Source organism: Coloeus monedula (assembly GCF_965178545.1).
Source record: "Coloeus monedula genome assembly, chromosome: 2".
Taxonomy (NCBI): Eukaryota; Metazoa; Chordata; class Aves; order Passeriformes; family Corvidae; genus Coloeus; species Coloeus monedula.
In genome coordinates, this window is record NC_138782.1 from 101032420 (window position 1) to 101048635 (window position 16216).

General features: G+C 35.5%; 1 protein-coding gene across 1 annotated transcript in view; it reads left to right on the top strand.

Moving 5' to 3' along the window:
- SNTG2 (syntrophin gamma 2) overlaps positions 1 to 16216 on the top strand; it is a gene marked incomplete at both ends in the record, with an annotated part of 228706 nt that overhangs the window by 147192 nt on the left and 65298 nt on the right. Inside the window, 2 exons of the mRNA XM_082302591.1 lie at positions 2298 to 2389; positions 15419 to 15546. Coding sequence (XP_082158717.1) covers positions 2298 to 2389; positions 15419 to 15546 — 220 coding nt within the window. The remainder of the gene's footprint in view (positions 1 to 2297; positions 2390 to 15418; positions 15547 to 16216) is intronic.

Consider the following 16216-nt stretch of genomic DNA (forward strand, 5'->3'; position numbering starts at 1 on the left):
ACCCAGCAGGAAGCTGTAGCTCAGCTGGTCAGAGCATGGTGCTAATAACACCAAGGTTGTGGATTTGATCCCTGTACAGGCCATTCATTTGACAGCTGGACTCAGAGATCCTTGTGGGTCCCTTCTAACTTGAAATATTTTATGATTTCTGTGATTATGGCCATGGAGCAGGGAGTAGCAGATGTTTTATTTAACATAAACACTTTGATAGTCTTTCTCGAAGTAATGTTCCAGAGTTTGGACTGGTACCTTACACTTGATTTGAAGTCTCATCTACTTAGGCAAGGGCTGCAGTAGCAGATAGTATAAGATCATGTTGTGTTTTGTTCTAAGAACAGGAAGGAGCAGCTCTGATTGCTCTAGGGCTGTCGTGTGGGAAGGCAAACAGAGTTCCTTGGAGAGATGAGGGCACTGCACCTTCCATGCAAGTAAGCTGAGTATTTGCAATGGGAACATCTAAAATGCTGAATGAGGTCATGAAGGAGTAGTCCATGAGTAAGTGAGATAGAAACAGCAGGGAACGGACTAAAAGACTTGTGAACTTGTTTGCAGTCAAGTTCATGGACTTGGAGGTGGCATGGCCTGAGACAGGCTGTGTAGCTAGGAATACACAGAAAATGAAAGAAAGCTGCTGATAAGTAAACCTGGGATGCTGTGGAAGGAGGGAAATTTCTTTCTTAACCTTTTATTCCTAGCTTTGCTATGAGATTGATGTAAGTTTTCTCTACTTAAAATTAATCAATTATTCGAATGTATTATTTTGTGTTATGGTAAAGCCTGGATTTAAAGATTTTTAAATACCTGAATTCATGTCTTTTGATATGCTCAAATTGCTGAATAGGTGGGATAATTCCGCTTTCAGAATCTGATTGATTGATGGACTTGTGATAGTTGTCTACTGCTGCAGACAGTCAGATTTCCCAGCAGGCAGACTCTTCAGTGGAGAATTTAATGCCAACTTCTTTGCTTCTTTTTTTTTCATTAAAATTTTCTTCTGTTCCATCAAGTCACTGTAGTTGTCTATGACTAAGAACATAAATTTTTTTGGCTACTGTACATATATAGGAGCTACAAAACATTATAGTTACTAGAGTAGGTGCTTGGTTTAGACCCATAGAAACAAAGCATAATGACTCCTTCTGCTGACATGACCTAGTATTGTACAGAAAGGACTCCAAACAAAAACATGCTGAAACTCCAGAACTGAGGCTATAATTCTGAGACCCCAGCATTGAACTGACAGGTCTGTAATGGAGAAAATGCACTTTTCTTGAATTAAGTTCCATTTTGCTAAATTTTCCAGGTGTTGATGTATGGAAAAGAAACATACAAAAATATATGACTAAGAATGGCTTTTTGACTACTGTGGTGTTAGACTTGACAGACTTATTAATGTGAGATGATTTACAGGCAATTTCAGGTGAATTCTTCAGATGGAAAAAAGAATTTTCAGTGATGATGAATATAATGCTGTGCAATTGATTTTGTGTGCGTTATTGATAAGACCAAGTGCTGTCTGACAGTAATTGCATATTATTGGTGCTATTTGTTAACATTTTACATTTAAGCAGAAACTACACAGTGATGTGACTCTATGCTATTTCCATTATTATACACTACAAAAGTATTAAGCTTTCCTGGAATCACTTTTAACTACTAAAGTAGGATCATGATGCATAACTGCTAAAAGAAGAGATATTTTGAAGAATGTATCTGTCTAGTCTTAGCATATTGACATGGTATCAACAGTTCAGGGTGATTGTTTGCTTTCAATTTCTGAATTTGAGAAGGAGCATCTTACTTAAAAATAATTGGCATTTTAAGGAAAAAATACATCCATTAATAAAGTATGTGTATGTCCAGTTAGTACTTGCCTTAGTTTTCTATTATCTTTGTTTATAAATACAGTCTATGGTTGTACTCTAAGGTGAGACTTCCAAGACTTGATAGAAAATTTGTTCTTTAAATTATTAAATGCATTTTGTGTAACTGAACTTGTTACTTGGTTTTGAATATCTCATTGTCAGTGAAAAAGGCTTAATTCTGCAAAAAATTAGTCATACAAATAGTTCCCATGAGCACAGACCCTCTGAGATGACATCTAGATACCTTTTTTCTTTCTAGATATTAAGTATAGCACATGGATATTTTATTTCTAAAATACAACTAGTATTTCTGTCTTGGTTTGGTGAATTATATTAAAAAATCCTCCTGTGTTTTACAGATGGAATAGATTTTGTCTGATATATACATATATTTTTAACATTAGCAGTTATTTTTCTTGATCTGATTTCCAGGTTCCCCTGGACCATCCAGTGATCACAGCAGTGGAACTTCATCACCTCTCTTTGACAGTGGCTTACATTTAAATGGAAACTCAACTAACACGGTATGCAAATGAATAATAAAAGCATGGTGTAAGCTCTGTAAGTTCTTTTCCTTTTCTGAACTTCAAAATGATAGAGTAAGACTACCCTAGTTTTGTTCTTGTTGTTTGCTTTGATTGATTTTTAAGTGCTTATACTGTAAAATTCTGTACTTACAAAGTCCACAACACATGGCCCTGAACTGCTAGGTTTTTACTCTGAGACAGCTGAGAAGCTTGGAAGAGTGAACACAGTAAGATTTAATCATTGTTTAGACATGAATTCATGTAATACTTTTGTCATACTTTGTTGTAGTATTGTACTGACTAATTTAATCCAGCTAGAGATGCTGAAATGCAGGTGGAATTAAGAAAATAATGTAAAGTTAAATTCTTGAAGCAAACTTTTTTAGTAGGAAAGATAGGGAGAAAAAGAGAAAGAAATAAAAGAGGAAAAAAAAGTCACTTTCTTTAACCCAGAGGATATTCAGTTCTTTTTTCTGCAGTGAGCAACTCTGATTAAATTAATTGCAACATTGTGGGGAAAGAAAAGAAGTTCCTTTCCCCAGGAAAAATGGTAGTCACCAAAGCCAAAGAAGACAGGATGTCTTAGTAGGCAGGAGTACTGTCCTTTCAGTAATGAAGATTGAAGATGTAAATACTAGCTGTACAAGGACATGGACCTTCATGCTCAAAACCTGTTTGACACCTAACAAATCTCAGCTCTAGTTTTTCAGTTGGATATAAAATTACACAGAAGGTGAAACATTTGGAAGAAACATAAAGATTTCAGTTATAGGCTAGCTGTGTTGAAATTAGTTAGAATAGGAAGGAATTTGTGCCCAGCTAGAGTTAATTAAAATAGTTAAGAGAGCTGGACCTGAAATGGGTTTTAAGATGTTAGTAACTGATTACCAAATAACTGATGATCTGTCATTTGTATGTTTGCTTAGCTGTGCTTAGAACGAGGAATAGAAACATTGATAAGTTGGTGTAGGGAACAAGGACAATTACCAATTTCCTCCCTTTGTGGGAACCCGTCCAAAAGTCATGCAAGAGGAAACTTAAGAGGTCACTAAAGTAATTAGGATTGTTAAAGTTCAGAGAAGCAAAAAGGTCAAAATGAGGAAGATGAGTTACTTCATCTTTTTAAGACCACTGACCCAATTCAAGACCACCGACTCCATGCAGAACACACACTATGCATGCTTAATGACATTTAAGCTCATTTCCATACGAAGCAGAGAATGGGAGGTGTTAATGTTATGAATATGCATTTGTATTTTGGATATTCATAATTTTTGTAAATAAAAAGCTTTGGTTTTGCTCGGGGCCTTGCATCTTAGGGAGCTGTCCCACGCAGTGCATGGCCCCAAATAAAACACACAGTTTCTAACTCTAAACTGTTAGAGAGTTTTTGTCCATCTCAGTTGGATATCGATATTAGATTGCTCTTCATATTTTGGTAAATCAAAAGAATACCCAGTGAATGAACAGAAGGCTTCTCTGTTTTTCCTTTCCTTCTGTCAGTGTCTGATGCTTACTGTACTTCTCTCAAGCTTTGCATTCTCTGAGCACTATCTCTCTCTATACTACTCCTTAAAGCTTGTTTCCATCTGTTAAAAATATATTCATATATGATAATATAAATGCATTATGTACAATAAATAAATAAATAGAAATATGCTTTTCTGTGCTGATACCTGTACCTTAGTGTTTGGTGTCCAAACTGGTCATAGATACAAAAGGTTTCATGTTTATTGTTTGCAGTTATCCAGATGATTATTACCTTTAATTATTTGTACTGTTGTCTTACTAAACAATCCAAATCTGTCCTCAGGGTCCAGCATTCTGAAATGTCTGTCTGCCAGGTGCTCTGGAGGCAAAGAAAGTCCTTTCTGCAAAGAGCTTACATTATGAGAAGAGGGCTATGGCCAGTGATTGCATTAGCACATTTTAGTAAATTAATGCCTACTAAATGCTAGAATTAGTATGTCATGATAATTTTTAATAATCATTATGACTACTGTGGGAATTAGACACTTTGAACTTTTCATATTATACAAATATAAATAAGTGGCTGGAATTTTGTAGACTTGTAACAGAGTAATTAAGAGTTAGTTGCCAAGAGAGCACACAAAGCAGAAAAACACAAAGTAAAAAATGGTGTAATTGTAAGGTACTTGGTTGCTTTTATACAGCACTTAATTTTTCTGAAGCCTGACATGAAGTCACATGAAGACCCATGTATGCAACAGACACTATGACCTAGAAGTGGAATAAATCTCTTGATCTGAAAATCTATTATTTTCTCCCAGAGTATGAAAGCAAAGTAACTTTGAATTGACTTCCAGTTCACAGTGTATCATTTGGTTATGTAAATTCATAAAATGATTAACGTAATAAATACAAAAAATATCTCCCTTAGAGGTACACAGTGGTTACTCTTGTGAAAGTAATCATCACCATGTCTTCCATTTTTTTGTTGAAGAGAAAGGTAAAATAGATGGACGCAGCCAGCTGCACTTTGTTTGGACTGCTGCTGTGCTGAGGACCTTTATGAAATGAGATAAACACAGATAATTTTTCCTCAATTATTAAAATATGAAGTGACTATTTCTTTTTCACCTCAGTGAAAAATAGTCCAGATTTTTTGTTTCTGATTATACCTCTCAGAAATCATAACAATAGAAGCTGGAAAAAAACTTTTAAATAACACCTTCCTACTTCACTACAATAGAATTGTCAGGAAAATTTTTTAGACTGAGATGTTTGGTTAGATTTAGCTGTGTTTTTCTAATTCTGATTAGAGTTGATTGGGACTTTCACTATGACATTAATGAAGTAAATGAAAGCTATCTTTAAAAGTCTTATCTTTTACTTTAATTAATCCCCACTGTCACTGCTAATCTTTTCAGCAGTTATTTCTTCTCGTATTTAACATTTGATTGATCATGTTGATCATTTCTTCTATACAGAAATTTCCCAGTGAAGTTTAAGTCACATATGGGTTGAGTTTTGATCTGGTTTTTTGTTGTTTTTTTTTTTTTTACTTAGAGTCTTAACAAAAGCTGATGAAGAAATATAGCATTGGAAATACAAAGAAAGTCTTACTGGTTGCTAAGTAGATGAATACTGAACAATATTTGCTGCTTTATGGCATCTAGTACTAGTTTAAAAAATGTTCACTTAAACCACTGAAAATTAATCTGAAATTCACACACCTTCAAAGAAGATGAGTTCAATTTTTTAAGTGGGGCTCAACTAAATCCAAGTCTGTTTTCACTGGAAAAGAAGTGAAAGACCAATACAGGTCAGAAAAAGCTTATGGCTACTTATCTTTGAGAAAAAAAGTGCAGCAGGATCACAATGGAACTAGTATGCCAAGTAGAAAACAGTAACTTGTATTTGTGAGGTATCTGGTTTCAGTTCTTAATTATGCATATTTTCCCCATACACAGCTCTTTCATGTGAATAGTTTGTTTTTTACAGTTCTTATGAATTTGCTCATTTTGAGTTTGCAGTAGCAGGGAACAGAAAAATGCTTCGGAAATAAAGCCAAATTTGTTATTTTTTATTAATTATTCCTCATAGAAATTGGTCATTTCCTTTATCCTATTCAGTTTTCTTTTTTTTTTTTTTAATTACACTTAAGGTATTTTGAGTTCCTTTGCTTACTTGATGGATTATAAGGAGCGCTTCATCTGACTAGTCACCAGGAATCAGCTTTAGGGAGAGTTGGTTTGCTCTATAGGTTGCACCAAGTGTTGAGTACCTTTTGTTTGCACAGATAGATAAAAGAGTTTTGAGGAGTGGTGTAATTTATTAATGAGTGATCCTCTTCTGCTTGGCCTCTGATTCAGGAGTACAGTATGAGAGCTGCAGAGTAATTAAATTTGCATTTAATTCTTAGATAGAAAAGTCTCTTTTTTTCTCATATTACATGTTCCTCTGCATGTGTTTACAAATGTGCACAAATGGACCACTTCAGGTCAGAACTAGGTTATAAAGAGAAGTTAGAAATTTGAAACTCTCTTGTATGAGCATACAAAATTATGGCCATTTCTCACCTGTTGCCAATCTGGTGCAGAGAAGGAGCTGCCGTTTCTCGTGTGTTTCAGCAGGGAGTATCAGAAGTCCTCGATTAGAGGGAAATATGCATGGTAACATGAGGATGAAGACTAGATGAGGAAGCTGAAGTGTTAGAGGAAATGAAAGCGTGCGGTTTTTTGGGTTTTTTTTTTTAACTAGAAAGATCCTTCTACTGTTTTCCCAAGTTAGTGTTTGATTACGGTTCCAAATACTGCGTCCTGGTAATGATCAGTGTGAAAGCAGAGAAGCATGTTGTGGTGATGTTTCTGAATTTGATGTTAGCATAGATGAACTCTGGCAGTTCAGGTACATGTGTAAGTGGTGTATAGAGAAAAATGATAATAAAATTGAGTAACAAGTTCTCCTGCTAAGTTTCAACCAGTGTCTTTCCACAAGCTCCGGCAACAAATTGACACTTACTGAGTTCATAGAGAGAGAAGCAAGAGTCGAGGCTCAGATTTATCCTGAGGAGTGTGCAGACTGTGTGAAGTTCAAAGAGTTTCCCTAGCCCTGAGCTAATTTTTCTAAGCAAGGACAGCATGCCCCATTTGGGGATATAAACAGCTGCCAAAAGCTGTCTGTAACAGTTGAAGTTTGGGTACACTTGCATTTATAGTGTAAAACTACAACAATCTCAACATCGTATCTTTTCCTTATATACATTTAATGTTGGATTTTGATTTCTGACTGCTATTGTAGTTTTTGAGGAGTCATAATTACTTTCTGCTTTTTGTGCTGAGATTTAATATAAACTACTCTTGCCCCTGTCCCCTATCCCCAAAGGAAGAACATATCTGGAAAGATGTTCCAGGCAAGGTTATTGAGGTTACTTGGAAACCAATTACATACTAGCTCAAGGGAAACAAATTAATGAAAAAGGTGCAAGATTCTGTCAAATAGTCCACATGTATTCTCTAAAAATAACTTACTCAGGCTTGTACCCCATTGGTTCATAATAATCTATTGGCACCTAGTAGCACAGCTGTAATGAAATATTCAGTAATATTTCCATTGTAAATCACCTCTAGAGAAACTTACATAATTGAAAGGGTTTTAATTTGTTTAATTTGAATAGTAATCCAATTGATAACCAATTGATTTAAGTGCATAGCTATTGCAGTGAATAAGGTAGTGTAAGTCCCTAACATGTACTGTTAAACAGGCTCTCTATGTAAACATGGTATATAGGTGCTCAGTGTCTGCAAACTCATACATTAATTAAAAAGAATTAAATGTCTTACAGAGCAATCATTACATTTCAAAAGCATGTATCTGATGCAGCATTAGAGTTAAAAAGTGGGGTTTTTTTGTGATAGGAAAGGAGGGGTTGTTTCACATGCTGTTTCACCTTCCTCCCATTTAATTAAGCATCTGTCAATTAAAATATTGTTGAATAGAGCTGTGTAATTAAAAGCTGCTGCTTTCACTGAATTTTGAAGACATCATATTACAAGTCCCAATTGCTACTTCACCTGAAAGAGCTTGTTTCCTCTATAGAAGCCTTTATCTATTGAATGATTCAGTGATGCATACTTTAACAGATAATTACTGTCTTCTTAAAACTGTCGCAGAATTGTGCACCTGCATCTAAGAATTCCATTAAAAGTAAATAAATACAGACCCTCTTCTGAATTCATGCTGCATCAAAGGAATGCACAGGTATTTTGATATCATAATTAAATCCCTCTGACTTCTGAGACAAGTTGAAAGCTCCGACTCCTATTTACAGTAGATATCACCATAATTTGTTTTTTTGGCTGGGCATCACAAGAGTTTCACTCATGCCTCATTTGGTATTTGTTGTTCAACGATTAAAGTAAGCTGATGTGAGAGTCTTTTACTGCTAAATGGAGCAGTCATGTTTTCTTCTCCAAGCAACATAAAGCCCCTGCTTCTTGTCTGTCCCTGTAATAAGTATTAGCAAATGCTCAGCCTTACATAGGTCAGATCAGTTCATCGATATACAGAAAACTACCTATGTATATATATATACATACATTTCAGTCACAGACCGGACTAAAAACTATAGAGAGAGCATATTCAATTCACTCTGAGCTGAATGTTGCTGGGTGTTTTTGCAAGAAATTATGTAACTCTAATTCTCTTTCTTCAGAATAAGTGTAAGACAAATCTGTCTATTTGCAAAGCATATTATATTGAAGGGTTTTTTTTTTTTGATTATGCTGAAACATTTTTAGTAATAGAGCTTTGACAAAACACACTCCGGTTGGCATCAAAAAGCTGCAAGAAAGCTGGTTTTTTATAATCTAAAAGATTTTAATGAAATCCACTGAAACGTAATGGCCAATGTTTTCAGTTATAGCTTAAGGCAATGAAGATATGCCAAGGTATTTTAGCATTTCAGAGTTTAAGGCATGTCTGGAAGACACTCTTAGTCATATGATTTAGTTTTGGGTAGTCCTTTGAGGAGTAGGGATTTGGACTCGGTGATCCTTATGAATCCCTTTCAACTTGAGATACTCTATGGTTTTATGTTTCTATAATTTAAACCGCAGAGTTGTTTAAATTTAAACCATCAAGCCACGACAACAAGGAAAATATATCAATATATAAATATCAAATATATTGATGTTGCTACCATTTTCATATACATATTTTACAAAGAGATATTTTATATTCTTTTCAGAAATTCTCAGCAATGCTCACTAAAATGGAAACAGCAACAATTACCATGTGAAATAAATAACAGCATTATCATTATCATCTCTTTTTGAACCAGTATCAACAAAGACAGTAATCAAGATTAGTCATACCTCTTACATATGCTTGGTAGAAATATGTTTGTGGAAAAGGATCAAGGCTTTAATGATGCACTTTGAAATATTAAATCCTCTAAAGCAGAAAATGGATAAATTCCAAATTATCAGTAAAATGTTGTATTTTTTCCTAATGGATGTCACACTTGATTCTTATTTCATAAAATGGTACAATCATAGACTCATTTAGGTTAGAAAAGACCTCTAAGATCATCAAATCCAACCTGAGCTTAACTTAGAATGGCCAAGTCCAGCACCAAACCACATCTCTAAGTACCCACGTATCTTTTAAATATCTCCAAGGATAGTGACTCAACCATTTCCCTGGGAAGCCTGTTCCAATGCTTGACAACCATTTCTGTGAAAAAATTTTCCCTAATGTCCAGCCTAAATCTCTCCTGGTACAACTAAGACCATTTCTTCTTGTTCTATCACTTGTTATTTGAAAGAAGAGACCAACCCCTACCTGGATACAGCCTCCTTTCAGATAGTTGTATAGAGCAATAAGGAGCCCCCAGAGCTGCCTTTTCTTCAGCCATTGGTGTTCTTGGCCACCTGGGCAGACCCTGGCTCATGTTCAGCCACTGTCAACCAGCACACCCCGGTCCTTTTCCACCTTTCCAGTGACTCTACCCCCGGCTTGTAGCACTGTAGGGGGTCATCATGACCCACGTGGAGGACCTGGCACTTGGCCCTGTTGAACCTCATACAATGGAAAGAGTCTGTCCAGATCCCTCTGCAGATCCTTCTACCCTCCAGGAGATCAACACTCCCACCCTGCTTTGTGTCATCTGCAAACTGACTGAAGGTGCACTTGATCCCCTCCTCCAGACCACCGATAATGATGTTAAAGAGGACTGGCCCAACTACTGAGCGCTAGAGATCACAACATGTGACCAGCTGCCAGCTCCGTTCACCAGCACTCCCTGGGCCCAGCCATCAAGCCAGATTTTACCCGGTGATGTGTGCACCTGTCCAAGCCATGGGCTGCCAGCTTTTCCAAAAGAATGCTGTGGGGGGCAGTAACAAAGGCTTTACTGAAGTCCGGGTAGATAACATGCACAGACTTTCCCTCATCTAGTAGGTCTTGTCATAGAAGATCAGGCTGGTCAAGCAGGACCTGCCTTTCCTAAACCAATGCTGGCCATGCCTGATCAGCTGGTTGTCCTGCATATGCCTCATGATGGCACTCATGATGGTTTCTGGTCAAAGACCCATCCAGCCTGGCCTTGGATACTTACAAGGATGGGGCATCATTTGCCAAGTGAATTAACCCTGCTTCAGCCTTCCTGAAGCCCATGTTTAATGAAAAAGCTATACCAACCTAAAATAACACTGTCTGCTTTCAAGGTATGGCCCTAGCAGAAACTGGAAATTAAATTACTAGAGAGGGTTCAGAAAGACTTTCTTCTGATGACATGATATTTTTCTTGCATAAATTTAAAATCGATGACAGTTTAAAAGAAAGTAAGGTAAAATAACTGAGTTTCCCAAACTCTGCAAATTATATGTCACAAAAAGATGAAAAATTGACACTCCCAGACAGCTGGGATCTTTTCCCTTCCTTTCTGTGGTCTTAATGGAAACTTAATTATGGAGACATGTCTGATTGTGTCTCCCCATTAGTGGTAGACTTTCTGGACTTATTCTACTTCTTGGAAGACTTTTTAGTTGCACCATAGTGAGTTGTTTTATAGTTATTTAAGAACGTGACAAAGCACTTGCCTGCAATGTCATTCATAGGTCAGTGATTGATCATGGGGTACAGTCAGGCCCTCCTCCAGGTCAGCAGTATACAGCTGTCCCAGGAAGGTAGTGATTATGTGTCATTACAACTTGATTCTTGTTCACTGTTCTGTCAAAACCAAGATTTTTGTGTTCAATCCATTTCTTAATGGACAGGTGTTCCAAGCAAATTGGCATTAATTGGCAGCACTGTTGGTGACCTCTGCAGAAAACCGAAGGTATAAAATGAATGAGAGCATAAAGCTACAGTTGCAGAGATGATCTCTATTTTAGTGCTTTGGAGGAATGGTGTGGAGAGTTTTCAAGATGAGTAGCACCAGCTGTTTAGTAGAGAAATGGCTTGAAGGTCAGTCAGCTCAGTATACTGGGTCAGACCAAAGAACTATCTAGCCAAAAAACTCATTCCCAGCAGATGCCCTCAAGAGAGTGCAAAAGCAGAGGAAATATGTGTAATTGTTTATAGGGAATAATTCCTGCACCTCCTGTGACTTCTGACATAGGTGCTTCCTGAACCAGTTTGTTATATAGACTAACACATTCATTCTCTGTTTTTATCCTACTGTCTTTTACTTCTAATCAATACCCCTGCTTCTTATGTGAAAATGGGAAGTGAACCACTGTTTCTTAACCCCTTTCTCTTTTAATTTTTTACATACCTCAGTCATACAATTCCCTCAGCAGTTTCTTTTCCAGACTAATGAATCTTTGTTAACCTAATTGTTCAAAGACAATTCTGCTCTTTTCAACATCTAAATTTCAAGATCTAAGTTTTGAGTGGTAATCACCTGTTCATATCGCATTACAGTATGGGGAAAGTTAATACTGTCTTTCTTCATGTGCACTGCTATACATTTATTTACTATATTTTTAGCAGTTCTTTTATCTCTCAATCATTCAGTAGAATGAGCTTCTTCCGCAGCTCTTTCTCTTGGTTTTCTTTTCATCATTTTTTACTGCTTGTTATTCATAGGAAACTTGGTCAGTCTGGTGTTCACCATCTTTTCCAAATCATAAATCAATATCCTGAACAACCTTTGTAACTGTGGGAGTCCACGGATAGTACCCTTCTGCTCTGTTTTCCTTGCTACAGTTTAGATAGTTATTAATTTGATAATTTCATCATATTCCAAAGCAAATCAGTTAAGAACATTTTGTGAGGGATAAATGGTTTCCTGAAACCCAAATATGCCTTAACAATTGCTTCTCATCTATTAGCTAACAGTTTTGGACAACTCTAAAAGATTTGTGAGGCATGTCCTCTGTTCGCAAAAGTTGTACTCGGACTTGCTTCCTCCTCAGTTTCTTATTTTTATCCATGTGTTTTGAAGAGGATACATCAAGGAATCTCAGATTGAATTGTTAATAGATTATAGGTTAAATAGAACAACATGAGCTTCTGGTCCTATGATAGTGTTTTGTTTCTATGCAATGGTGTTATGTATGTATGCCCTGTTTTGTCCTTAAGATGAAGAGGGGTAATTCCAACTTTATGCTCTACCATAAACTGGTTAGTAGAATACAGCTTCATAAGAAAAACATATTTGAAACTTAGACTAGTCTGACCCCTTCATATCCTTTTGCTGTTCTTGGCCATTAGTGTTCAGATCATGCAGGAGGGTTTCTGCAGCTATAAGTAGTTTGGAACTGTGGGAAAAAAATAAATTACTCCTCCTAGTATATTTTTCAAATATCAAAGCTTTGAAATTGTGTGGGGAAGACCCATTTGCTTTAGGAGTTTACAGCAGTTTTAACAGTTTAGCATTCTGTCATGAATTTTCTATGCTGCAATTTCATAGCTTTGGGGTTAACAGATTTTTGACCAACTGGTGTTGGCCATTTTTTCCCCTTCAATTCATTAACCTAATGAATAGCTGTGATGGACATTTTCTAAAATTCTAACTTTTACTTACATTGAGATACTTTTTCTTTACACTGATACCCTACTGAAACATTTAATTGAAGTGTAAGGGACTCAAATAGAAACATTATATTGCCTAAGTGATTAACTCATTAATTTTTTTTGCTGCCAAATGCTCTTAAGTTACCTAGAATATTACAGAATATTGTTCAACAACCTGATAAAAGAAGTACAACTAATAGTTCACAAGTAAAAGAGATTTTTGTGTTTAAATTGTCTAGATGTTTTCTGCATCTTTAGAGTTTAGAGGGTTGGAACAATAGATGATGTTGCATGAATTTTTATGTTCCTTAATTTTCTCATTCTTTGTTTTATTGATTTTAGTTATTTTCAGTGATCATAATCAAGTATCTATGTTTGACTGCAATAAGCTACCTTCTGTTTTATTCCTAGACATTTCAGTTTCCAGACAGACAATGTTAGATTATGTTGATCCTTTCCAACTTCAGATTGCATGGGGTTCTGTCAATTATTTTAGTTTGTGCAGAATTCTCTACTATGTGTCAGATTCTTCACTGTGATACTAATAAATTTATTCTAGATTTTGAAGACACCTTAGCCTTTTGTGTCTAATTTTATATTAAAAAATTACTCTGTGGACTTGATTATTAAATATTCATACTGCAAAAACACCAGGTGATCTCAATCAAATAAAAGCTGTATGGTTCTAGGGATAGCAAATCCCTGTTCCCAAAAAGATTGCTGTCTGAAAGTTTCCATAGTGTTACCAGCTCCAGAAGTTTCATTGCAAATTTTTCATTTACTAGGAAAGTGTACTTCAGTCACTAAGTCTCAGTCATCCAGTCAGAATGTGAAACTCGCCATTTTGATTTATTTAAAGTAAATAGAAAGATCAGCCCTTGCTGACAGCAAGAAGGAGATTTAGGAGGAAAAAACAATCCTAACTTCTTATGAGCAAGAAAAAGAAATAGACAATTCCCAGAATGCTTTTTATTTTGAGTAAATTTTATGGTTTTTGAACACTGGGGCATAACAGACTTGAAGTTGGGTCATTCTGTGGTTTCTTTGCTTTTGTAAATGCTACTCAGTGCATATTTACAGCTCATATAAAAATAACCAGCTATCAACTCTGTTCTCTACTGGAAAATTCTCTGCACAATGTGGGACAAAAAATTTTTGTTCAGAGACAGCACAATCACCTAACTTTGACCTAAATATGTATGTCTGTGAATCTTTCTCGGCTGCCTTTGTGTAATTTTTATTTCTATCTTTATAAAAGAGTGAAATGCTCAACTGTCATGGAAATGCAGAGCTATAAATGCCAATAAAAATATTTCAATATATGATTTTCTTGCATTTTCTAAGAAACTCCTAGGTTGTTCTATTCAATGTTTAATAAGCATTTTTAAGCTCACAATGATTTCCAACATTTTCTAGTCCGTTTCCATAATCTAATTGATTTTTGCCTATAAACACTATTTTGAAATCATTTGCAAACAAGCCCAGTTACCATCATTTTTGGGCATACTTCTGTACTTTCAGTCATTGATGCAATTATGTAACCTCTGGATATTACTACACAGGCTAAAAAACTACATATTCTGCAAGTGTATATCAACTAAGAAGTATGTGTCTCTGCAGTTTTCTGAATATTTTAGTGGTAGTGGTCCTGTGCCAAATTTTAAAATTTCGTAAGTATTTTCTTTTAATCATATTTCATTCTTGGTGCTGTTGTGCACTATTTAGTTGCAGTACATGAGGTGCTACACAAAATGGCAGGCTGAACAGTCTGTATATAAGCTCTAGGTTAGGTTTGAGCAGACCCTGTTACCAATAGCTATATATCCAGTCTAATTCCTCTAACTTAATTTGCATTTGCATACATTTGATTTAAGGGTATTTTATTTTGTTATGTGAAATTAGTAGATTGTAAAATATTTATATTTTCACTAGACATCCTTTACTGCTTACATAGTTTCAACAATCTTGCCCTTCTAGTAGAGGCATTTGAAGAAAGACTTCAAAGATAAGATTTCAGAATTCATCCATCTGTAGTATGATAACACCAGAATCAGAATTTTAAATACACTGTTGAATGATATAATAGATAAAAGTCACAATGCACAAATAAATTTTCTAGAGTAGTATTTAATTAGGATATTATTTATGTCCTTTTCTGTGATGATTGAAGCATGTAGAAGATTTGTACCGAACAAATCAATTTAAACTACAACTGTATATTATATTGCACTTAGAAAAAAATTGTGGCATTTAGGACTAAAAACTGCTTCCTTTCTAGTATCAGTTATTAATATTAAGAAAAATTTAGATATGTTTAATGTTAAAGTAATACTGAAATTGCATATAAAGTAATACCAAAAATTTCAAGGTAGGTAGCATATGAGTTTTCATTTCTCTAACAAATCCTGAGTTTCTTGAATACTTTTATTGTGATGATTATTCACTTCTGAGACGAATAGAGCCAGAGATGCATATTCATGGATTTTTCACTGTACTGTTTTATAAAATCTCCTAATGTTTTTCATTTATTCTGCACAGGCTCCATCATCACCTTCTTCACCCGTAGCTAATGAACCAAAATACGAGAAGCGCTGGCTAGACACTTTATCAGTTCCTCTGTCGATGGCTCGAATCTCGAGGTACAAAACCGGAACAGATAAATTAAGGTTTGTAATCTAAGAGGGGAGGCACTGGGATAGTTAGCTGTACATAGTGTTTTGCTGTGGATTGTTGGCTTTATAAGAATTGGATGGAGATATGAAATTCTTATTAAAAACTATGCAGTTCATCTTTTCCTAAGATTAATGGCAGGCATGGTGATTACCAAAGATAAGGTAAAGCTCTTACAAATATGTTTCTATAATCTGTTGTGTCTTGGAAATTCAGTTAGCATCAGCAGCTAGTACAAAGGTTGATCCTGGCGTTACTTGAATTAATTTTGAAGCTACTACATTTCCTTCTGTATCACTAATAGGATAGTCCTATATTCCCCAATTCTAATATTGTCAATTAACTCTCCATTTTTATTATAAATGATAACACAGTGCACAATCATCATGCCTGTGCTATCATGTCATATAGATATATTTGTATCACTGTCATACAGAAACTCATACTGATGAGATTTTGGCAAAGTACATGGTACAAAATATTGTATTTTTGATCATATAATGTTTTTGCATCTCAGAGACATAACTATTGATTCATGAAGTAACTGTGGAATAGGATGTCAGAGGCTATTTTACTGGGCTTCAGGAAAGATGAAAGCAAAAGTGAAGTTTAATAAACATTCAATAAATAATATGCTTGAGAAAAGTTTAACACATCCCAGCATAC